General features: G+C 49.1%; 1 protein-coding gene across 4 annotated transcripts in view; it reads right to left on the bottom strand.

Annotated features, from left to right (window-relative positions):
- The window catches only part of LOC116953441 (glutamate receptor ionotropic, kainate 2-like), a 209,955-nt gene extending 187,682 nt beyond the window's left edge, over positions 1–22,273 (bottom strand). For 2 of the 4 annotated variants that reach the window (XM_032973662.2, XM_076074997.1), the window contains exon 1: positions 21,498–22,270. In XM_032973662.2, the coding sequence (XP_032829553.1) occupies positions 21,498–21,612 (115 nt within the window). In that variant the 5' untranslated portion in view covers positions 21,613–22,270. Of the gene's footprint in view, positions 1–21,497 lie in introns of all 4 variants that reach the window. The other 2 variants (XM_032973661.2, XM_032973660.2) reach the window with 2 other exon arrangements.
- Between the last annotated feature and the right edge of the window lie 3,975 nt (positions 22,274–26,248).

Here is a 26,248-nt window from a genome sequence, read left to right as displayed (position 1 = left end):
CTCCGTGCACATTTGAGACTCTTGCTCTTGTTCAAGTCAAGACTTTCGGACACATTTCCTTTTCACGTGCGTTTGGCTAAACATATTGCCCCCACCCCTGTGAGGTGTCTGGAGATGTGGTAGCATTCCAACTCTACACGAATGTAAAATGTGCCATGTAATTATATTTTCTCATCACGGAATCTCCGGTCATCCTCGCAGCGGTTTTTGGATAGCCGTCGAACAAAGACGGTCACAGCGTCGCGCGCTGTCAGATGCGCTTCTGCGGCCGTCTGGAACGCTCTTCCTTATGATATTGGGAAGCCACTGGAGCAATGCACTTTTAAATCGAGTTTGAAAACTAATTTTTGTCGAGCTGCTTTTTGTATTTAGTTCGTTGTCCTTCCCCCGCACCTCCGATTAGCACGGTTGTCTATCTACGATGCGAAAGAAGGTCAACATACATACATTTTCTTAGTTATTTCGGTAAAGTCGCGTAGAAGGGAAACAATCAAATAATAAAAATATAAAACAATACAATTCTCACGACGTTTCGACTGCAACACAAGCAATCATCATGAGGTGTGAAAACCACAGCAAGAAAATGTGAAAAAAGTGGCGGGTTTTTTTAACGTTAGCACCACGGAGAGCGATTTGGCAGTTATTCAGATGGAGGAGTCGATCTATGTTCGGAAAAGAGGAGGGGGGAGACGAAAATAATGGATGTGGTCTGAAAGCCACCGTAAGCGTGAACAATCAATTAAGACCCGAAATGGTTTATCAAATCCTTCCAATGATTACTAAGCCAGAATCCATCTTCTCACTTGAAATTGTCTCTGTGTTTGTATATGTGGATAGCCTCATGAACGAATCTATCATGGTAGCCAGATGGCTTGCAAAGAACCTCTGTCTTGGAGACGTCCATGTCATGTGAGCTTACTGAATTATAACAGTGATCTGCCACGGCCGAGGTGTTGGTCCTACCGTGTTTTAGGCCGAGGTGTTGGTGCTAACGTTAAAAAAACGGTACTTTTTAAAATTTTCTTGCTGTGGTTTTCACACCTGATGATGATTGCTTGTGTTGCAGTCGAAACGTCGTGAGAATTTTATTGTTTTATATTTTTATTATTTTATTTGTTTCCCTTCTACGTGACTTTACCAAAAGAAACAAGAATATGAATCCCTGCAGTCACGAAAGCTTTAAATCAAAAATACATACATTTGTCGTTGAATAATTCACTTGGAAATCCTTGGTAAGTTGACCTCAAGGGCCATCAATATCACGTGAGCCATGGTCGATCCACCACCGGATGAAGGCATCTCATGAGACGCAACAATCCAATGAGCACCTGAATTGATTTCATCGCTCCATCTCCTTGACAGACGTCTCGTCTCTCTCCTGCTTCTCATTATTATCAAACGGGTTTTTTTTTCTTTCCCAAATGCACTCCCGAGCTGCCGTCTGCCGCACGCCTTAATTTACTCGCCTGCATTCCGATCCGCCTCCGTAAACGTATCTCGCAACCAGGACAATTAAACGATGGCAAAAAGCGGACCGAGCTGGCTGCGTGGCCCTGAAGGGTGGGTGGGACGGGGGGGGGGGTGTAATCCCGTCCTTCTCGCGGGGCATCCGGCCAGCACCGCTCAGGTCAAACGATGGGTCAAACCACCAGAAGATGACAACACGTTTGGCGGAGATTACAAAGTCTGACGTTGCCGGTGCAGTTTTGCCGACGAGGGCACAACAACAAATTGGGAGTCGTGGCCAACTCGCTCGGCGCGTGTGCGAATGCGGTGGACAAACCTCGACTTCTCCCCCCCTCCAACCCCCACGGGTCGTCCGAGCGACCAGCCTCCCACTGTCGCACGCTCCACGGAAGCATCTCGGAGAGTCGTTCAAAGTCTCCCCCCACCCGCCACCCCCCCCCCCCCTGCAAAACAAAGTTCTCGACCGAAAATGAAAACTCATTGCGGCCCTATAAAAGTGCCGCTCTCTTCCTCCGCGCGACACCAAGATCATCATCGCTGCACGAGGGCCACCCCACGCCACACCTCGGTCACGAAAGTTGCTTGAACTCATAACTTCACCACAATGGCCATTGGCGCCCTTTGGCAATTCAGCCGATGGAACAAATACCGAGCGCTACATTTGCTCGCTCAACAGCCGGCGGGCGGGCGAGAGTGCGGCCGATGGTTTTTGAAAGCACAGCCTCTCCGAAGAGATGTCACAAGCAGAGCTGCCAAATGTTGCTTCAGAGTCGCCATGCCGCTATTGTGCCATGAGCGCGAGTGGTCCATCTGCATGCAACCGGTGTACACATTCAAAACCCACGCCGCCACACAACCCCACAAATAAAAACGAAATTAGCTCACGAAACAAACAAACAAAAACCTCGCTAGCTATTTAACCATAACCACGACGAGGCCCCTTTCCTGCCTCGGTGTTCGCTCCTCGGAGACTCCAGACGCGGCCCTTTGTGCGTGTGTCGCATTACGCCCCCCCTGCCCCCCACTGCCCCCCACTGCCCCCCTGCCCCCCCACTGCCCCCCCCCCCGTGAGCCATCTCCAAGTGAACTCGGCAGCTTGCGTCGCTACGCTTCATTTCGGAGAGAACAAGAAAGACGTTCCCGGAAGGAAAAGAAAGAAAACACAACACGCAGCCGACAGTTCTGTTTCTTCACCTGAGGAAGGCTACTTGTGTTGTGGCCGAAACGTCGTGAGAATTTTATTCTGTTAATATTTTTTATTTTTATTTTATTTTTTTATTTCCATTCTACGCGGTGACTTTACCGAAAGAACCAAGAAGACGCAGCCGTTTGTTGGCGAAGCGCCCGTCACTCCGTAGCCCGCCCACCCCCCGAATGAAACGCCGTCTCGTCCGGCCCTTTGCGAGCGAAGCGCAGCTAAAAGCGCCCGTTTTGTTTCCTTTGGAGCGGTGGGTGGGTGGGTGGTTGGTGATTTGACGTGCGCTAAATCAGAGCCGCGGGCTGTTATGTGCCGCGCCACGGCGAAATTAACCAACTGCCTCGTCGATCCGTCGCCCCCCGCCGCTGCCATCGTCATCGTCGTCGTCATCGTCGAGGACTGTGACGCGACGGCGCCCCCACCCCTCCCCCCTCCCCAGGCCACGCCTCCGCGCGGCTCCCCGCAAATGGAATCGTGGACCGCCGCGCGGTGTGGTGCAAAAATAAAAAATTAAAGTCGCGGCTCCAAATTCGCCACCTGCCAGACGATTGTATACAGCATCCGCTCTAACGAGTTTAATTAACGCATTCAATTATGGGGAATGGAATAATGCGAATAACAAGCGGGTGTTTTAAGCGGCGTTAAAACAACGGGTAACGGGGGGTGGGGGGTGGATAATGCGATGATGGGAGAAATTACAGGTTGTGATTCGAGTTTATTTTTTGATGGGTTTTCATAAGTAACGTTTATAGCAACGTTACGGATGCCCTAATGCGCGAGCGATCAGCCAATGATGTGCAAAGTCAATTCAGCATCGTACAGGAGTCTTGTTCCGAGTGTGTAACACGCCGTGACGAGGCTGGGCTGCCCACTCCCCAAGGCCAACAAACGAACCTGAAAAAGCCACTAGGCGTTGCGAGATGGATCTTTTAAAACGTGGTCGAAAATGTTTCACACGGAGCAAACTTATACTTGGAATCGCTCCTAAAATCAGCATAATGGCCCTCGTTCCCAACAAGTGGCTAGAATTGTCGCCGGTTACTTTGCCAAAAAAATGTTTGTCGCTGGACGAACCCCAAAAAAGTTAGTTGCCAGATCTAGCGACAAAATCTCCAAAGTTGGCAACTCAGCAAAAAAGAAGGGAGTTTGACCACAGCAACGAGCACTAGACGTGCCACATTGACTTGCGTGATAGACAAATGGCGACGCGGTATTTGATGCAGTGCCCATCCACAAAGCTGGCCTCTGTATTTGTCGGACAAAGGATGATGATGATGATGTCATTGTACCACCATGAGTATTGTCAATTAGAGGCCGCATATTGCATTTGAGCAATTTCCGCTGGCATCCTGGGGATTTTAGCCGTAAGAAATATGTCGTGCATTACCGAAATGCGCGGCCCTCTTCTTGGGTTGTGGGTCGTTCAAAGCGGCACGTGTTTGGAAGCTTAGAGACCCACGTGCGAGTCAACAGAAATCAAACACTACGTGCCTCTCGCGCGATCGATCTGCGACACGATTCTAACCTAGGGTTATGAACAAAGGACAAAGAGCTCCCCATTTAGCCCTTCAACAGACTGTTGGAGCAAGTGATGCTCGTGAGCACCGATGGAGGCCGCCGGCATGGCACACGAACGGGTGGGGTGGCCAACACCACGCCCGATTTCCAACGTCTCCCCCCAATGGCGATTACTTTTTCACATTGCACCAGGTACTCATTTAAAGCTGCCGAGACCATAGAAAGGTCCGCGACTGGTTCAGATGTTCATCACTGTAATTTGACCGTGAGCGACAATCGAACTCGGGTTGCTCCCACTTCCAACAAACTACAACTACTAATTTAGCCAACTTAGCCACTCACACATCTGTGCACTGGGATGCCATCCCCACGACTCAAATTGCCTAAAAGAAATCGCACTATGTAACTTAGAGTGGCCAAAGATCCCAAGTGATTAAGAATGACCAGCAGAATTACTCAATGGGGATTGCACATCGGAAAAACATTGCGCCCCCCCCCCCCGAAAAAATCGACAACTTGGCAGACCCCTACTGAGAATAAGTCTCGAGGCTTAGCGAGGCTTTCCTGGAAGAAAAAAAAACTCAATAAAAATAAATAAGAATAATAATCGTGATGATAAACTGCTGACGCCACTGTTGGCAACAGGGCCTCCACTAGAGGGAGCTCCAGAGAGACTCCTCTATAGGGTGTTTTGGTCTACTCTTCCACGCTGTCAAGACGTCGTGGGAGAATTGCGACTACCCACGCTTTACCCCCACTGCACGTGACCTCCCGATCGATTAACCGTGGTGGCACCCATTTACACCGCTGTGTGGTTACAGGCTGTGGTGGGGGGGGGGGATTTAAAACTCTTGCTGGGAGATGTGGGCACTCCATCTGGCACACCACATCCACCCTGCTCCTGTCCTCGCTACGGCGGCGGTGGCTGCTATTGGTCACGTGCCTGCCGCAGTCTACCAGCGACCCAGAAGGTATTGGGTGAGAAATGAACCCTTGATATGAAGCGATTGCGTTTGGTCGTGTTTTTTTTATTTTTCTCACTTCGCAGATCAGCGAAACGCTCGTTGTCGGTGCCGGCCGGGCGGTTGAACGCGTGCAATCGGGGCTAGGCTCTCATTTCGCTGGGGATTTAGCTCCTCGCAAGAAGACAAAAACACACAAACACACGGGAACACAACAAACAAGTTACGCACATTGATCACTGCCGAGTCCAGATGCTGGGTAACGTGAACGTGCGCTAAAACTGCACTCGCGCTCAAGCGCTGCACACGTGAACGTCGGAACCGCACTACTCATCTCATCTATTGATTAAAATCCGTCCTCATGCGCAATAGTTTATATGCACGTAAGAAGACGTTTTTTTTATTTTAAGTTCCGGAAAGCCCCCTCTAGAGCGTATTTTGGCCTACTCTTTCACACTCGCCAGACATAATGGGTAACCGTTGCATCGCAGCAACGAGACATTTGCACGTACAAAACATGCGTTTAAAACGGGGAGGTTGAATAGTTACATCTTGGCTTACATTAACCACTTGCCCATTCTATTTTTTTTTTTTGCGCGTGGAAAAATATTCACACGTGGCAACATTTTCACTCGCACGCTACCGGTAGCGAGTGGTCGGAATCTTCGGCCCAACGTTGGCCCAACGTCGGCCCAACGTTCCACGTTCACGGAGTGGTTATGGTATACAAAGGCTGGAATTGCACAATTAAGAAGGTAGCGGGCTCAGCACTTGTTATTCCTGCCATGCAAACGCCGGGGCTGCGGCGCCTATTTATTTGTGTTTTGAGAAGCAGAACAGAACCGCCAAGCGGGGAGTCTGAATTACTTTGCCAGAATTACCCACAAGCACGTTGGCAGGAACAGAATGCAGGGCAAGGCTTTGGGGAGCATTTATACCACTTTAGTTCGCGCACAACGCCAGATGGGATGCCTGCCGTTTTAAATGCCTTGTCACACACCCCCCCCCCTTCCCAAAAAAAAAATGAAAAATTTGCCAAAACAATTGCAGGTGAGCAAATCAGCATGAATCATGGTTAGATTTTTCGGGGTTTTTTTAAATTTCTAAACAAAACTATAATTACATTCTGGAAGAATTGCAGGGTGGGTTTTTTTTTTGTATTCCAAAAGCATGAATTCTGAAGCGCAAATTTAAAGAAATGTTGACCTGTATCGTCGTCAAATTTACGTCGAATGCAGCTCGATTTGGCAGTTGGAAAGTTTTTTATTCGCCCCCCCCCCCAAAAAAAAACAATCGCTGTGATGTTTGAAAATTGTGCTGTCATAGCAACTGTTCGGCTGGTACCGCCTCTGGACAAGCGCAGAGAAAGTTAAATAAATGAGTGTAAACAAATACTCGACACAGAATGTGTAAAATAGAAAGAGCAGGGTTGTAATACTCGAGCACCGAGGTAATCAAATTACCTTGACGGCTCATATTTCAAGTTTTAACATCTTGAGAGCTTCCTAAAAATAACATCCGACTTCAAGCAATATTTGTCTTAGGGAGATTGAATGATTTTCTTTTATGGGAGAGAAAAATTGATTTGCTTCACGACACCACACCTTTAGTGCAAAGCACAATAATCCGAGATATTATTTGTGCCCGTACCTGGGAGCTATAATCAAAAGCAAAAATCGTATTTGCCTGCGAATCCACACGGAGCGTAGAAGCATTTTCTATAAATAATAAATATTAATAAGCTGACGTTCAGCCAAAAAAGTATTTATCGCGTGACATATACGCGAGAACATTGGTGGAGCCCACTGTCATCTCCAGTACATTTTACATTTGATGTGAATGGTTTAACAACCAGGTCACCGTCTTTTGGGCGGCGTTGCCTGGCTTTTGAATGTTGGATCTCGGGGACAGAAGACCCTCTGTGTAGCCCGCGCGGGCTTGTTGGGCCAAGCGCTGTTAGCGAGTGCCTATGAGGGCCGGGACACGGCGCACGAGCGGGTGGTGCGGACAGCGGCACGCTCGACCGCCTTTGCCTCCCCAGTGCCGATGTTCACACACCGCAACAAGGTACTCATTAAAGGCTGAGTCGACCTGGGGGAGGCCCAAGACTGGCTACGACCCGCGCTGAAGAAAGTCAACGTACATTGAATTATTTGCCACCGATGTTGGCCGTGAGTGGGATTCGCAGGGTTCGTACAGCAGCGCCCGACCCAATAAACTGCCGCCCGCTCAAGAACATGGACACGAATGCAGTTCCATTTGCCCATTGCTCAGACTAAAAACCAGCCGTAATTTTACATTAGATGTGAACTGTTCAAGCAGTTAAAGAGGTGATTTAGAAAAAGATAAAGAGCCGCTGTATAGCTTCAACAGAATGTTGGGGCAAGTGCTGTTAGCATGCACCTATGAAGGCTGGCATGGCACACTAGGGGGTAGGTGGCCAACACCACGCCCGACCGCCTTTGTCTCTCTAGTGCTGATGTTTACACACCAGGTACTCGTTTGAGGCTGAGTCTACCTATGATTGGCCCAGGACCAGTTCGGATAATTGTCATTGGTATTGGCCCTGGGTCGTTGGGTTCATAGTGCAGCGTGCTTACCACTACACTACCGCTCCACAACAAATACAAAGACAAAGATCTCCCGCATAGCCTGTAACAGACTGTTGGGGCAAGTGCTGTTAGCGATCACCTATGAAGGCCGTCACAGCACACGATCGAGAGGGTGGCCAGCACCACGCCCGACCGCCTTTGTCTCCCTAGTGGCGATATTTACGTATTGCACCAGGAACTCATTTGAGGCTGAGTCGACCGAGGGAGGCCCAGAACCGGTTCAGATAATTGTCACCGGTGTGGGCCGCGAGTGGGAATCGAACCGGGGTTGCCAAGTGATAATCACGACGACTGATGCAGCACATGGCAAAACTTCTCGACAACTGTAATCATTCGCGACGTTTGTGAAATAAGGTATTATTTGAAATCATCATTCAAGGCCAATTACACAACTGTCGCTTTTCAATGTTAAAGAGTTGCTATTAAAATAGAAACCCCCTATTAAAAGTAATTTAAGCCTAGATCTTCCAGGGAATATACAGTTCTAAAGTTTCAATCGTTCACCACCTGCTTCTAAATTGTCCACCTCGAGAGAGAGAGTCTTATCGCCTCTCCCAGGCTCTTATCTGGTAATATAAAGGCAAGCGAACTCTATTTATTTGCCGGACGTGCCCTCTGAAAGCAACAACTCTGAAAGAGTAAAATAATCTCCACCCAGAGCCCAGCTCGCGTCTTCTATCACCCCATTTTTCCCACTGGCACATCCGAGCCGAGCTATAACGCACGCTTCCTCACAGTAACGGACGGTTTTCCACCGGCCATTTGCCGTGCTGAGCCACAACCGTAAACCGCGACACGCTGGCCTCGCAAGGCATCTTATACTATTCTAAATTGTCCACTACTCGGCGTCGCCGCGTCATCTAGACGTGTCTCGACGACTCGTTTAAAAAATGTTTAATACTTTAACAAAAGCCCGGTACACGGTACAAACTGTAACAGAATAAGTAGGGGGGGGGGGGGGGAGTGATGGTCCAGAAATGCTGTGAACCGAAGCCAGAGCTCAGTTTCTCCTCTGTTCTGGGTAGCGGAGAAGGTTGGGCTCTCTGCCCCGCTCACAGTCCCTCTGTGAGCGGGGCAGAGAGCCCAATCTTCTCAGTCCCTCTGTGAGCGGGGCAGAGAGCCCAACCTTCACAGTCCCTCTGTGAGCGGGGCAGAGACCCCAACCTTCACAGTCCCTCTGTGAGCGGGGCAGAGAGCCCAACCTTCACAGTCCCTCTGTGAGCGGGGCAGAGACCCCAACCTTCTCAGTCCCTCTGTGAGCGGGGCAGAGACCCCAACCTTCTCAGTCCCTCTGTGAGCGGGGCAGAGAGCCCAATCTTCTCAGTCCCTCTGTGAGCGGGGCAGAGAGCCCAACCTTCTCCGCTACCCACAGAGGGACTGCAAGCGGGAGCGTAGCCTTTTATAAGGGGGAGGGAAGGCAAGGGAAGAAGAACAAAAGGCAAGGGGAAATGGGTGGTGGGAAGGAGGGGAAATGCCCTCCGTCTCGACGTATGTGACGTCAGGTGGCACGGCTCGACTTCTGCAGTGGAAAAAAAAAACAACCTCGCTCCTCCCGAGCCGCACCCAAGGACACATGGTTGGTTTTGACACAGCCCTGGCGCGGCTCGGTTGTGCAGTGGAAAAGAGGAACGTGATGTCTCCTTTCCATGACCACTTGAAACCAGGCTCTCTCGTCCCGGGAACGTCCCGGGAATTGGACCAGGAGCCAAGTTCGTGTCCCCACACACTTGCAGGTTGTGACTGGCAGGACAAGTGAAGGAGTGAGCCCGGGGATGTGAGTCTTCAAGTTCAGTTAATAGTGAGAATGCTTACAGCTTATTTGGAAACCTTTCACACAACCTCAGGGCGCTTTACATCAATGACAATGGGGGTTGGGGTTTACTAAGCGGTGGCCGAGCTAAAATCGAAAAACTACTTTAAGGTCTCAACCGAACCGTAATTCCCCGTCAGCCTTCGGCAGGGGAGTTCCACAATCCAGGTGCTGCCAGGTCCGATCGACCCGCTTGGCCTACCGTGGGGCACCCAGGGCCGCATTAAAGCACGGGGCTTTGGGGGCTACAGCCCAGGGGCCTCTGCCAGCTGGAGGGCTTCCAGAGATTAAGTTAAAGTTATTTCATTTGTGAATGCTGAATTGTATTTGTTGTTAGCCTTGTCAAAAAACATTTTCTTTTTCTTTAACTTTGTTTACCTTTGGAAAATATTACTGGAGGCCTCACCGTATCTGTAGCCCTGGGGGCCTACAAAATCTTAATCCGGCTCTGGGGGCACCCAGATTCTTTGGGGGACCAGCCCTGAGCCAGCACCGACCCGGGGGGGTCTCGTCCCCAGACTGACTGGCGAAACGAGGCGTGTTGTTGATCAGCGTTGGGCGTGGCCACGATAGCATGAGAAGAATGTGTCGCACAGCGGAGACATCCATCACCTCCGGCTTAACTGCAAGCAAGCCACACCTGGAAAGCATTTGCGTGGCCGATCGAGGGTGGTGTTTATTTACGGCTTTGACCGTTAAACTGCACGTGCAATGTCTGCGCCTGATTTAAGGCTCCAGTTTATGGGGGCCTGTGGCTGGGTCCCCTGTGTGCTGCCTGTTTGCAGGTGTCGCGGCGTATTGGGGCTATTGGGGCTGGTGCAGTTGCAGGCCTTTTAAATGTCTCCTTCGGAACACGTTCTCTTGCCGTGTGTGCCATTGCTATTTGCCATCGCGTAATTGGTCGCGGTTGTTTGCATGCCGTACTGGCATATGGGCATTTGTGCGCGTTCAAATTTGGTGGTGCAAAGTGGCGAGAATGTCTAACCCTTAAATGAGTACGTTGAGAGTTCAAATCTCAGTTCGGGGCTCCGACTCAGCCCTTCCTCACTTCGGGGGATCAATACAATGAAAAGCACTTCGTGGGAATCTCGACAGTTGCCGTCCGATAAAACAGACTCAACCTTACCATAGGAACGTGGAATTTTCACCAATCACCCAGGGCTGTGAAGAGGAGGAGAGCACCACCTCCCCATACTCATCCGACCAGGAAACTACTTTGTCGATTTTCAGAAGCATTCGATGCATGTTAAAGTACAGACATAAATAAAGCGGACATCGTATGCGGTTACAAACGTGTTCGTTTCGTTTTGGCTGACAGGCCTTCTTGCATAGATTGCCATTGGAAAGATGAACATCAGGCTACACGTTCGTCCGAAGAACAAAGTGGTCGAACCGTCCAAACCCACCGGCTGCGAAAAATGCGAATCAGAAACGTAGGCAGTGGTAAAGGAAACGAAATCAAAGGGTGTATTTAATCGGTGTAAAGTTTGTGTGTAATTGCACGAGGAAGCATGGAGAGATGCATCCTGGGAATTATACCGAGAGACCGACAAAAGGAACACATGGATCAGAGAAGAAACGAAGATGATAAAGATGGCATTGACAGCGAGGAAACATAAATTGACTCAGGCAGGAGGCATCTAGAGACAAGGATGATGGCAGATTGACGAGACGGGGGACTGAATCACAACCTAAGGAGGGAGCGCGTCCAAGAGGAACCGGCCACCGCGGAGATGAAGCAATGAAATCGGTTCGTGTCCAGGAGCGAGATGGATGGTAACAGCACTGGACCACGAATGATAGCGACGGCGCGGGAAGGCCTTCATCCAGCAGTGGATAGACAATGACTGATGATGATGAAAGCTGCAGTAAAGAGCAAGGCTGACTAGACTCAACCCTTGCTCACATCATCATCACCAGCAGCAGCACAATTTGGCGAAGGAGCAACTGAAGGCTTCACTTTTTTACATTGCCTCGTCACACGAATGCTACCACGGGATTATATATTTTTTTGATACGCCGAAACAAATTAGCAGCGCCACACACACAATTGATCAGTAATGACATCACCCCGGTGCATTATAATCAGGCAGCTGAGGTTATATTCAAACCGACGACCGTGAACCTAGCGGCAAGCGCGCTCACCACCAGGGGCCCCTTCTAATCTATACACTGGGGGGTTTGAAAAAAATAACTTTTTTTTTTAAAGAAGCCAGGACCTTCCCCCAAAGGTCGTGGCCCCAAAGGGGGTCACGAGGTGAAAGCAGGATGGGGTCACCCATGTCCCAGCAATAACTAGGTCTGGGAATATATATTGAATAAAAAATAATTGGATCTTGTGCTATTGAAAAAAAATTAATGCAATACCGTACTATATTATCACGATATTACATTCCCCGGAATACTGGCAATTGCACAGCGCTGCTCGACTAAATTGCAAACGTTGGCTGTGTTTTATTCACTCACGCCTAATGGCACCACACTGTTAACCATCGCGAATGCATCAATTTGTAATGATAATGGATGAAATGCATACTTTGCATGCGTTGAATAGCGCGCATATATGTAAAGCACGTGTGACTTCGCCGTACAATGCTGCTGTATTGACAGACACCAGCGCACATGCTAGACTTTGTCAATGGTGTGCGCGAAATATTTTCCCTTTTAAAGACATTAGCATTTGCTCTGTCTGTCTGTCGGCCCGCCTGTCACATGGCGGTCGTAATAACTCGCGCAAAGACGACCCAATACAAATTCCATTTTAGTGTAAAGTTGTGCTGCAATTAGGGTCTTAACGTCTAAAAAATAGGCCAAATCAACGCAAGGGTTTCACAAAGATTTGGCGATCAATGCGTATGAATGGATATGCCTTTTTTGACCAAGGCGATGATGTCACGCGTGCACCTCGCCTTCGGATAACCTCAACGTTTCGTTTGTTGCCCTTCCCCGACACCTCCGATTGGCACGGTCGGCTACGTATGGTCCGGAAGAAGTTCGACGTCCATGCGCACGTGCAACGCGTGCGACGCCATCTCGTCCTGCGCTGTGCAACGTGACCCAGGCAACGTTACCACCTCTCGTGAACCACCATCCAAGGATGAAAAGGCCCGTTTGGTGGCATCACAGAATCCACGCGTGTGCAAGGATTCTTCTCGTTCTTCGTCGCCAGCTAACACCGCCGCCCGCCAGGGCCTCGTTTGAGTCCAAACGAACCGACGGGGGCGGTCCCACATGACGCGCGCTCCTTTTCAGGCTCAGTGGACCACGCGGTAGCACACGCGCCAGGCGCGCGGCGTCTTTTTGAACGGATCTTGGTGGCAAGGCGCTCCGAGAGCAAGACGAGAACTCCACCAAACGGGCGGCCGCGTAATGAGGATCAGGTCCACCCGCGGTCCTGCACTCAGCCGCGGGTTCCGTCCCGTAGCCCGATGGAAAGCAACGGGCTCGGTCCCACCACCCCCCCTCCCCACCCCAGAGAGGAGCGGCCGTCACCATGCTCGTGACGGGGGGGGGGGGGAGGGGGTTGGACAACGGGGAAGGTGACCGAGCTGAACGCTTCGCACGTGCGAGCCACGACGCCTGCCGTTCATCGCTGCCCCTGAACCCACGTGGGGGTCTCACTCAATTTGCGGGCAGCAACGTTCTCGCCCCATTTTTTAAGCTTTACTTTTTTATATATATACCGGGTGCTTCACACAAAACATGTTGACACTCCTGAGAATTTGCAACGACGCCACGAGAGGAAAGTGCCACCCGCCTCCGGGCTCTGGAGAAGAACTGGAGAATATTCCAGGCCACGCGTTGCCAACGATGGCCAACAAGTGGAGACTCTTTGACTTTTTGAAGCTATTAACATTGCATTTGTTATCACGTGACAGTGTATTATCCGTTATTATTCCATTAAAAACGAGAGTCCCATAAAAGTATTAACATCTTCTTTTCTAAGCACGCTGTGAATGTATACTCGTGACAGAGAAGATTCCCCTCGTCAGGGCAAGTCGCGGTAATAACGACACAACCTGCACAGAGCGATGCAAGACAAGCAACGTTTATAAAGAAATTGAATACAAATATAACAAACCAGACGCGTACTCGAACACACGCGCGGCACATCTTGTCTGTCCGCTGCTGGATGGGAGGGATTCTCCACGACTTTGCGGGCCGTGAGGGATATCAGCACCGTGAGTTCACCACGCTGAGGCCACGGTGCGTGGTGGGCGGTGCGAGGTGGTCGGTGCGTGGTGATTGGTGCGTGGTGATCGGTGCGTGGTGATCGGTGCGAGGTGATTGGTGCGTGGTGATCGGTGCGTGGTGATCGGTGCGAGGTGATTGGTGCGTGGTGATCGGTGCGTGGTGATCGATGCGAGGTGATTGGTGCGTGGTGGTCGGTGCGAGGTGTTCGGTGCGAGGTGATTGGTGCGTGGTGATCGGTGCGAGGTGATCGGTGCGAGGTGATTGGTGCGTGGTGATCGGTAAACCCCCCATGCAAGAAGCGTTGTCCAGGCTGGGCCCCTGCTTGGCTTCTGAGCTTTGATGGATGCGATATTTGGTCACACGCATTAAAGCGGTAAATAAGATAACGGGCAGTCAAAGTACCATACGGTCCGATCCAGATAATTAAACAAACTATATCAATCATTTATTACAAATTGGAAAGCCAACATATGTTTTACATATGTAGATTTGTAACAAATATATTTTAAACATTATAACGGAGAAATGTTTTTTGACAAGTCCGTTGGGTAGCTACTGGGGAGAAATTATAACCGCAAATTTCAGCTTAAAAAAATGTACTTACGAATTTTAAAGATGCTCTGGGTTATCAGGTGCTATCACTAAATTGTGAATGGTGCACTTTCATCAACAACTACGCGTTATTTTTGAATTGTTATGATATTGATCTATGGCAGCAGGAATGGCATATTGGTTAGTGCACTCTACAACGAACATGGCAAACTGAGTTCAATTCTCAGCCACGGCTAACGTCAATGTTGAGTGATATCTGAACAAGTCCTGGGCCTACCCCTATCACCAAACCCACACTGACCAACGTGGTGAAGTATGGTCAAACAAACTCCACCGATCGATATGGCGTTGGGAAGACCTTCATCCAGCAGTGCATTGACATTGGGTTATTCATTGCACATGCACACCGTTGTATCTGCTGAGATATGAGCCAGGGGACTTTTATTTAGAAGGAAAGTGATGGATGCCCAGACCATAACAGACGCAGCTTGGGCGATAGCTCCCTCTGCCGGCAGCGGCAGACAAAGCCTCCTCTCGTCAACCGCGCCAATTACAGCCAATTTCACGGGTCTTAAGTCCTAATTAAATGCTACTCTTTGGCAATTCCAAATCTACATTTAAGATGAATTTACATATATGCAGAAAAGGCGCCCTGTTGCACCATCCTCAACAGCCAAAGCGCATGCCTCAATTGTAATAAAAACATATAATGTAGTGCCCTTTTTTGTTTCCCAGGAAAGTCAAAGTCATGACTGCGTCTTCAAGACTCACAGGTAAGAGGCCCCTGATTTGGTACATTTTGGCAACATCTTGTTTTGTTTATTTACCTTGCATATGTTCATGTTAGTTACGTGTTTATTTTCCCCTTTCGATGTTATGCTTTCATTAATGCTGGAATCAAACATGTTAAAGTGACCACTTAAACAACTTTAACATAGTGACGAATACATTTAGTGTTTATGTACACAACAGTAATGTACACACATTACTGTTGTGGTTATTAGTATTATTATCCACAAGAGTTTACTATTGTGCAATAACGATGATGATTGATGACTCGTGTGGAGGAATGGCATTTGTTTCACAGAATTATATCAGCTCTAGGAGATGTGAAGTTAATTTCATAGATGTTCCTGGAAAATGAGTGAAGTGGAAAGTTGCGTATTGATTACAAAGCACAACATTTGAATTTGAAAATACCTACAATTGTATAGTAATAATATTAAAAGCAATAATAGTCGCCCTGTATGTATCCAATCACATTCAGATCTCGCGTGCAAATAAAGTTAACGCATTGAAATGGGATTTCGCCTGGTTAAATAATCCAGCTATGCTTATATATTGTACATTTGTATTCTTCTGCAAACCTATACTGTATTGGAAAAATATGATAATTCAAAACGGCTCCAGCCATAGCCATGAAAAACACCGCATGCTTAAAACTGAAAGAAAAAAAATCAGCCAGACCAGGGAGAAATTGTCATAATTGCCAAGTCAACACGCTTTGATTTAAACAGTGGCGTTCAGGAATTAAATTTCCCGAGCAATAACGCTGCTCATGTGAATGTGTGCGCTCGGTATAAAGCCCAAATCAAATCTCGACCCGTGCTCACGCTGGACAGCCATCTCGTGGCGCCTTTCAAAATAAAGGCCCTCTCAGCTGTCAGAATTTCTAGCCACCTGTGTCAGTTGGCAGTACACCGTAAAATTTGCAGTGCCATCAAGTGGCTACATTCATATAGATGGGACCTTTCAGCCGTCTTAAGTTTCCTTTCAAAATAAATGCCCTCTCAGCTGTCAGAATTTCTAGCCACCTGAGTCAGTTGGCAGTACACCGTTAAATTTGCAGTGCCATCAAGTGGCTACATTCATATAGATGGGACCTTTCAGCCGTCTTAAGTTTCCTTTCAAAATTAGGCCCTCTATTATATTTCTTTTCAAAATAAAGGCCCTTTCAGCTATAATAATGTCCAGCCACCTAAGCCAGTTGGCAGTACACTATTAAAGACGTCGTTTCATTAAGTAACTACATTCATAAATGTATACCTTTAGCAATCGTATGGTTAATTAAAAAATAAAGACACTTTATTAAAGATTCCTTTCAAAATAAATGCCCTCTCAAGTGTTAGAATATCTAGCCACTTGAGCCGGTTGGCAGTACACTGTCAAATCTGCAGTGTCATCAAGTAGAGGCATATCGTTAGCCGACCATGAAATATCACCACGTATCTATATAAAGAATAATTTTACGTGTAAAGAGAAGAGATACGTTAGGGAATGTATAATTAAGAAAAGGAACATGGGTCACCGATGCCCGTTGTCAAAGCAAAATAAATCAAGTGGAACTAGGCTGGACGCGTCATGAGAACAGCTGATGAGAAATGAGAGGCAACATTTGACGACGAAGTGGAGGAGACCTCGAGAAGGGCAGAGAAGCAGAGGTAGAAGAACGGGAGAGATGGGTAGCGGTGAGACAAAACAGGTTTTGGATGGCCACGACTGCAAAATAGGAACGAGGGAGGCCTTTGTCCGGCAGTGGCAAGTTACAAGTTCGACAACAGCAAAGCCATGCGAGAGCCAACTGAGATGAAGACTGTTTTTTTTTGTCCGCGTGCTGGCTGAACAGCACTCGTCCGAGATTGTTCCCATCGCATCGGCGAGGCGGGGTTCGCCTTCGGAGTCACAAAAGAGAGAATGTTACAATGCGACGCGCAGACGCACACAAAGAGCCCGTGGGTTTTCCCCGTCGCCAACAAAACGACGTAACACCTTGCGATTTCAAATTTAATTAACAAGTGCATCGAACAAAGTGTCCTGCATCATGCACAACACATTGATTAAACCAAGAAAGGGGCTATTCACGAACCAAATTCAGCGGAACATGAGAGATCTCTTGTCCTCGTCGTATAATGTGCACGGTAATGCATTCGGCGACTTCACGCTCCGATGAACAAACATTTGCCAGAGCCCATGTCTATTGATGTTTTTGTACATTCGTTTGAAATTCCATATTCCTATGGCGAGGACCAAAATTCCCAAGACTGACAAATGTGTGTCAATGTGTGCGTGTAGTGTAGCGGGTAGCGCAACGCTGTGCTACGAACCTGGCGACCCGGTTTCGATTCCCGCTCACGGTCAACACCCAATGACGATTATCTGAACCGGTCCTGGGACTCCCCTAGGTCGACTCAGCCTCAAATGAGTACCTGGTGAAATGTGTAAATATCGCTACTGGGGAGACAAAGGCGGCCGGGCGTGGTGTTGGCCACTCACCCCCTCGTGTGCGGTGCCGGCCTTTATAGGTGCTCGCTAACAGCACTTGCCCCTACAGCCTGTTAAAGCTATACGGGGGATCTTTGTCTTTGTATGCATATACACACGCAACCTGGCGCAGTGGGGAGCACAGGTGGTGCATCTGGCAGTCATCTCAGTCAGTCAACCCATAGAACCTGGGTCTTTCCCGTGACCTCCTGCCAAAAACCCTTCGACACTTCACATGATGGCCTCAAATTGTACCTCGCCTGGCACAAGCACCGTGGGGTGGAACAGTGGACCCTGCAACCTGAGTTTGATTCCAGACCACGGTTAACATCCTTGGCGAGTGACATTCAAACCGGTTGGGGGTTCCCTCGATTTATCAACCCGCTCTGACCTACGTGGTAAAATAATGGACAAACAGTCCCCATGATAGATACGGGCCTGGGAAGGCCTTGCATCTAGCAGTGGATTGACAAAATTCCATAAATAAATAACTTTAAATCATTGTGTATGTGTGGCTACTTCTTTAATGCACATTCGTATATCCGAGATACGGCAGTTGTCCGCATGGCGTTTATGTGTCCGTGTGAGTTCCAACCAACGCCATCAGCCACATTAAAGAGGCAATCAACTTTATTTAAATGCGGCGCATGGGGCGTGACCGTGTGGCGGTAACTGCTTAATGAATCATTACGGGCCAAAAAAGAGGAAATATTTACTGCTTACTTTAAATTATGTTTATTATGAGGGAGGGAGGGAGGGAGGGAGGGAGGGAGGGAGGGAGGGAGGGAGGGAGGGAGGGAGGGAGGGAGGGAGGGAGGGAGGGAGGGAGGGAGGGAGGGAGGGAGGGAGGGAGGGAGGGAGGGAGGGAGCAATGTATGGGTGGTAGCTGCTATAAAATGTCACGACTGTAATGACCCTCCCAGTGCGTTCAAATGCATCCGTCCCGTTGAGTCCAGCTCAGTGCCAGGCGACATGCACGTGTCACTCTTCCAATTGTGTTATTCAAATGCCACACACTACAATACAACACAACCAGGTCGAGCGGTGGCGCAGCGGTTAGCACACTGCGCTCTGAAACCTTGGTCACCCGAGTTCGATTCCCGGTCACAGATCTGAACTTGGTTTTGAGCTCGCTCCCTCACTAATCCGTATTGACCAGCGTGGTGAAGTATGGTCAAGCATTCCACATGGCTGATGACCACGGTGAATAGTCATTCCTTATCGACACACCACTGTGTTATATCGCCAATTAAAATGTGTGGCAGCCAAGTAATGGAACGTGTCAAGAAAAATCTCATACCTAGGAGATGGAGCGATGAAAACAATTCGTCTGCAGGCCCTCGGTGGATAATAATTATTACATCACAGGGTTCCTTGGGGATGGCCTTCATCCAACAGGGGATTGATCATGGCTGATGATGATGATGATAATGACGCATAATTGTAAGGCAATTCCCGTAGACACTTTTTGAACACCAACCCAAACTGGCTGTACACCAACAACAACAATAAAAATCCAAAGAAGCTCTCAATCGGATGACACAGACATCAAAACCTTCCGCGAATTTCTATTCGCTACGTTCCTGGTAAGCGACTTAGATAATATAGCGCTTTATTTTGTGTGTGCGTGTACGCAATCATTCGGGCGCTCCCCTTCAACTCCAAACACAACGGCCTTCCCCTAGGTCGACTCAGCCCAAAATGAGATCGCGAAACAACAGCATTGTTTGACGACGATGGCACAGCATGTGTGCTGTAGATGCGCATTCCACATAGGTGCTTGCTTACGGCACATTTTCCCAACAGTCTATCTGCACGTGTGTGTTTGCACGTGCCTATTTGCTGCAGTGTGCACGTTATGTATGTAGTACATACGTGACTATACGTACATCGTCTACATACTTACATTGTGTACATGCATTTTCGTGGAAAGCCGAAGAGCGTAGACGTGGAACCAGCCCACTCACCCGCTCCTGAATTAGCAGTTACAATGAGTCTCAGGATAGAGCCTGCCGATGCAACCTGCATTAATGATAATTAAAGCTATTGTGGATGCACTCATAGGTTAAGGTCTCCCCACGCCACGTCGGTCATAGAGTGTTATTGTTTTTATTTTCACCATACTTCACCACGATGGTCAATACGGAATTTGGCAGGGAATCGGACAGATTCTTATATCACTCGCCACGGTCGCGAATCAAACTCTTGTGGTCAGGTTTGTAGCGCAGCGCGCTAGCCACTATACCACCGCAACAACGCTACATACATCTCACGCTACGTGTTGATGTTTCTCTGGGTGCATATATCCGTGTGACTCTTTTACAACTGAACATTGTCTGCATGTGGATTTCCTGTGCGCGCGCGAACGAGCGCGCGCGCGCGTGTGTGTGTCCGTGTGGCATAACGCTTGAACACAGTGGACAGCGTGAGCTTATAATTCACGGACGCACCGAGTACACTCAACTACCACGTGCATACACAGTACAACACATACATACGATAGTTGTATCTTAATATCAGTGGTAGAACGTATTTATCCTGGAAAGCCTCACCCGAGTCTCAGTATTCATTTGCAGGAGGAGTATGCGCTGGGCTGTTTTATTTTGTTTTGTAATTCAATCAATAAGCGTTTGGCCTCGTGGGAGGAGAAAACGCGCTTTAAACGAGGGGGTACCGCTCAAAACTCCGCACAGATGAATTCAAGACTCCGTGGCTGTGCTGCCCTCTCCCCTAATGACCACCTTTTTGCAGTAGCATATCATTATACGTACATTCTGCCGGATGTGCTGGTCTGGGCGCACACACAATCTACGTACGTACACCACACGCTTGCACATGCGTTGCAGGTGCCTCGGATGATAGATCCACGCGCGCTCAAGATACGTACACCGCATTAAGGACGTAAAGAACTTACGCACATACAATAAACGTGATTTAATGCACCGTTCCATCACTTCCAATTTGCGCGCATCGGTGGTAGTTCACTTTAATTGAACTGCACATAACGGGGCATAGCGGCACAGCCCATTTTGCCTATTGACGGCCGCAGTTAAAAAAAGAAAAAGGCAAGCAGCTGAAAAGAAGCAGACGGGAACAAATGTTGTAATCAAAGCCCGGCCGTGTGCATCCACCACGGTAGCTCGGCTCCGCCATACAGGGCCGGCGATGTGACCATGTCGCTCCGAATTACACAACGCACGTGCGGATGAAATTGTCCTTTCAACATCTCCCCCCCCCCCCCCTCTCCTCCCATCTTCCCAGGTCAGGGTCGAGGAGAGGTATTTATTTTATTAAGAACAAAGACGCTCGTTTGATCCACACACACGAGCATCGTATTCCTGCGGGGACGATTAAGTCAGTTCGTGTGTAGGTGCTGCGTGGATTATTGCATCGCGAGGATCGTGAGAGGTGGTGGTGGAGATAAGGCATTCATCCAGCGGTGGATTGACCATCGCCTACTGACGATCATGACCCCAGTTAACATTTCCCAACAGCTGTTCTCGCCTCGCCTTTGATGTGCTTGGTCTCAGTCCCTTAGCGATAGAGGTCGGTAGGTAACTGGGTAGGTAACCAGGGTACGGTGTTTCTCATCCCTCGACCAGGTTAGAGCCCACTGAACTGTATTCAACAGCCGAGATTTTTTTTTTGAGCCCCGAGTTGGAATGTCATTGCTCGAAATGCAGGAGGGCTAGCAGCTTACGTGCTTGGTTAGTACCAGTTCACAACATTAACACTTCCGTTTCACTCGGTACAATGCCGCGTGTAATTGCGTGAAAGCGCATTTGCGCATAAACGCTCCGCGTGTTTGAAAACAAAAATACGTTGGATGCAATCAAACACGCACACACACACAGATCAGCGAAGGTTGGCTGTGACAGAGTGTGCGTGTTGAGCGAGTGAGTGGGTGTTCGGGGCACACTTACCTATTCTCAGAACGTGCGGCATAGCCACGGACAGCCCGCTGCAGAACAGCCACACCAACACTCGCAGCCCGGAATTGAACCGTATCCGACGGGCTGGGAAGGGCCGGCGGCTCATCCTGAGCGGTTTCTTGTAGCCAGTGCTGCTGCTGATGATGTTGATGATTATTATTAGTATTACTACAAGGGGGAGGGGGGTTCAAGATACCACAGTTGGGGGACTTTGCGGCTGTAGATGATGCACGGCTGGTGCAAGTGCTGCTGGTGGTGGTGGTGATGGGGTAAGGCGAGTCATTCACGCCCAAACAACACTGCTACGCTCAAGGCGGTGTCCAAGCGCAGCCATGTAGTAGTAGTAGTAGTCGTCGTGGTGGTTGTGGTTGTGTGGCGTTCAGGACGAAGGAAGATGATGATGATGAGGAGGAGGAGGAGGAGGATGATGAGGAGGGAGCGTGCACGGGAAGCCTCCCAAGTCGTTAGAAGCTCGCAGCCAGCGGTCCGGCAAGGGCGGAGGAATTGGATGAGGACGAGACTCGGGGACGAAGAAGAGGAGGAGAGGAGGAGGATGAGGATGAGGAGGATGAAGAGGCGACGTGTGGGTATCTCTGCGGAGCCGCGGGCGTGAAGAGCAGCCGCTGAATGGTGGCGCTTTTGTCATCCGTGCGCTCCCCTCGCGGCGACGCCTGCGCTCCTGGGTGCATGGTGGAGTGAGGAGTGGCGCGGATTCGTTCCGCTCGCTCTCTCGCTCGGCTCTCTCGCTCCCTCTCTCGCATTCCCTCCTCTCCTAACCACCCCTTCACTCACCCCCCCCCACCACCACCACGCTCTCTCCCCGTCAACCACCACCGCCACCGCACACACGCGCGCTGATGCAGACCAGCGCTTTTGCAGAAAGCTGCAAAGCGCTGGTCTTTAGGAGAGCCCTTGAAGATTTATGCGTTGCTTGCTTGGCACACACACGAAGACAAAGACCACCCCCCCCCCCGGTTAGCCGTATAGACCTCGGGGGCTAAGTGCTGTTAGCGAGCTACTAAAGACGCCACAGGCATGCGAGGGGATGGTGTGTGTGTGCGGCTAGCACCACGCCCGGACGCCTTTGTCTCCCCGGCGACGATGCCGAGTACACAACGCGCACACGCGCGCGCGCTACACCAGGTCGTCGTTTAGAGGCCGCGTTGACCTAATCATATGTTGGGATACAAGTTGCCACTGGTGTTGGCCACGAGCGAGAATGGAACCTCGATTGACGGGTTTGTTGCGCAGTGGTCTCACCGCGACACCGCCGCTTTCACCCAAAGGCAAAGACCCCCCATATAGCCTTGAGCAGGCTGTTTGGGCAAGTGCTGTTCGCGAGTACCTATTAATGGTACACGACGGGGGTAGGTGGGCAGCACCACGCCCGGCCGCCTTTGTCTCCCCATTGCTGGTGTTTACACACCGCACTCGGTACTTATTTGAGGCTGAGTTGATCTGGAGGTGGCCCAGAAACCCGTGCAGGCTTTCATCACTGTTGTTGCTTTTTAGCGCTCCTTTCCACGTCACACACACGTGTGTGACGTGTGTGTGTATTGTAACATTATACTACGTGTATATATTGCATGTAGAATTATCGTGTACGTCGTTGTGTGTATGTAACATTATAGCAGCGAACAACACAACTGGAACCTCAAGTGATGACTGTGCTTGCGCGGAAAAAAATTAACTTCACGGAGTCTGACGATGAATCAATGCGTAAAAATAGCCCAATTTGAAACAGGCCACGAAAAGCCGACAACAATAGCCCGAGCCGGGAACAAATGCATCACTGGACTTGACTATTTATGTAACCGGCAAATTAAGGGAGGGGGTGGGTGCATGCTACTCGTATAATATATCAGCAAAGTGATTGATGTTCCTTATTCAGACGGTTAAGAAAGGCGTCCAACCGCGTTACCTCTTTGGAAAGACAAGCCCCTGGTAATTTATACCTAAGTCATGAATCATCCATTGTTATTGTGTATTTTGTCGCCTCTCTCTCTATTTTTCTCCTGCCTCGTTTTAACGGCACCGGGACAGTTGAATAATACATTCTCTTTTTGAATGACATCACGGGGCAGTTCTTGAATGACATCACGTGGCAACTCTTGAATGACATCACGGGGCAGTTCTTGAATGACATCACGTGGCAATTCTTGAATGACATCACGGGGCAACTCTTGAATGACATCACGGGGCAACTCTTGAATGACATCACGGGGCAACTCTTGAATGTCATCACGGGGCAACTCAACTCTTTAATGACATCACGGGGCAACTCTTGAATGTCATCACGGGGCAACTCTTGAATGTCATCACGGGGCAACTCTTGAATGACATCACGGGGCAACTCTTGAATGACATCACGGGGCAACTCTTGAATGACATCACGGGGCAACTCTTGAATGTCATCACGGGGCAACTCTTGAATGACATCACGGGGCAACTCTTGAATGACATCACGGGGCAGTTCTTGAATGACATCACGGGGCAACTCTTGAATGTCATCACGGGGCAGTTCTTGAATGACATCACGTGGCAATTCTTGAATGACATCACGGGGCAACTCTTGAATGACATCACGGGGCAACTCTTGAATGTCATCACGGGGCAACTCTTGAATGACATCACGGGGCAACTCTTTAATGACATCACGGGGCAACTCTTGAATGTCATCACGGGGCAACTTTTGAATGACATCACGGGGCAACTCTTGAATGTCATCACGGGGCAACTCTTGAATGACATCACGGGGCAACTCTTGAATGTCATCACGGGGCAACTCAACTCTTTAATGACATCACGGGGCAACTCTTGAATGTCATCACGGGGCAACTCTTGAATGTCATCACGGGGCAACTCTTGAATGACATCACGGGGCAACTCTTGAATGACATCACGGGGCAACTCTTGAATGACATCACGGGGCAACTCTTGAATGACATCACGGGGCAACTCTTGAATGACATCACGGGGCAACTCTTGAATGTCATCACGGGGAAACTCTTGAATGTCATCACGGGGCAACTCTTGAATGACATCACGGGGCAACTCTTGAATGTCATCACGGGGCAACTCAACTCTTTAATGGCATCACGGGGCAACTCTTGAATGTCATCACGGGGCAACTCTTGAATGTCATCACGGGGCAACTCTTGAATGTCATCACGGGGCAACTCTTGAATGTCATCACGCGGCAACTCTTGAATGTCCACTTGGCGAGAAAGAGAGAGTGGGAGAGGTGGCCGTGCTGTGTACTGTCACAGTGCCAGATCCCTGGCATCGAATCGCCAAACTATGGCAACGTTGAAACAAAGTACAGTCTGTTTGCACGCTCAATACACGGTGTGCTTTTCAATCGCGTCGACAAACGTATTCCCTTAAATATCATGACGTGTAAAGCAGACGATTATACCCTTCAGATATCCGTCTCTCTTTCTTTCTTTCTATGGATGCATAAATACGTTAAGAGCGCTGCTTACACAAAAGCCACCAATCACACTCACTGGCTTCGAGGGCGTGTTTTCTTTCAGCATCGCTGCCTCCATTCGGGCAAAACAAAACGGTGTCTCATCAAGCAGTCCAGGCTCCCTTCAACCCAGTGGTGGTGACTTGCCGATCTTCCCCGGCGATGAACCCTATCACTACGACACATTGGGGGGGGGGGGGGGGGTCTCCAGTTCGAAGGCAAATCATCTCGTCGTACAAAATTGTTATGAGTGACATTGAGAAGAATTGCTTTGCGATTTGGCGGACGACCATTTGAGGAGATGCTGGATGACGATTCTGTTGATTGATAATGAGGACGACTTCGTCATATTTCCGGAAGAGAAATCAATGTTGAGTCCAATTAGGAGTGTATTTGATTTGTTACACGGATGATGACGCTCCGGTTTATCCAGTTTCTCGGCTATTTTACACGGGAGATTCGTGGTGCGTGAACACAGCAGCTGCAGCAACAACAAAATAGAAAAATAACAAGATTTCTGATTTGTAGTCTGATCAGTTGTTGGATGTAAGACTGCCTATGAATATATACAGTTTAGCATGCTTGTGCCGCTGGCATTAAAACATTTTAATTGTTGATTCTTTAAGTCAATATTTCATCTATTCTCATTATTCATGTACATTGAATGAAAGTTGAATTAAGACCAAGCATAATTGACAAATGTTCACATTGCACGTTTAATCTTTAGAAAAGTACTAAACTCGTTCCAAACGATAACGAGAGCATGCATTACTGTTAACGGCAGTCGGTTTGAACATAATTTTGTTAAAATGAATATAATAACCCTATGTGTGCTGACCTTTGGGCCACCCTGTGTACGTGCATACCCAGAAAACATGGACAACGTTGAGCCAACGTTGCCCGTGTGTGCGGAAGCGTTGGACGAACGTTGACTCAAAGTTCCAAGTTGACTGGTACGTGCGCTCCTTTGTAAAGTGTCCACCGTCCCCACCACACCACACCACCACCACACCGATAAGCACGGTTGGCTATGTACGGTGCGAAAGAAGTTCAACAAACGTGCGTCCAGCAGGTGCCGTTTTGCTCTGTGCAAGGTACCGATTGCCGTGGGGATTCCCCAAGGTTTTAATGACGACCCCCCCACATTGAGTTACGGGCAGCTGTAATCAAATCACGGAGGTCTAACTGGCCAACAAGATTACGATTGATTGATCGATGCGGATTGAGTGATGGCTTCGCTGATTATCGATGGCGCGCAGGTTTCTCTGCA

The sequence above is a fragment of the Petromyzon marinus genome, chromosome 51 (genome assembly GCF_048934315.1).
Source record: "Petromyzon marinus isolate PM22_M1 ecotype Great Lakes invasive population chromosome 51, UKy_Petmar_22M1.pri1.0, whole genome shotgun sequence".
NCBI classification, from domain to species: Eukaryota; Metazoa; Chordata; class Hyperoartia; order Petromyzontiformes; family Petromyzontidae; genus Petromyzon; species Petromyzon marinus.
This window is presented reverse-complemented; position numbering and strand designations above follow the sequence as displayed.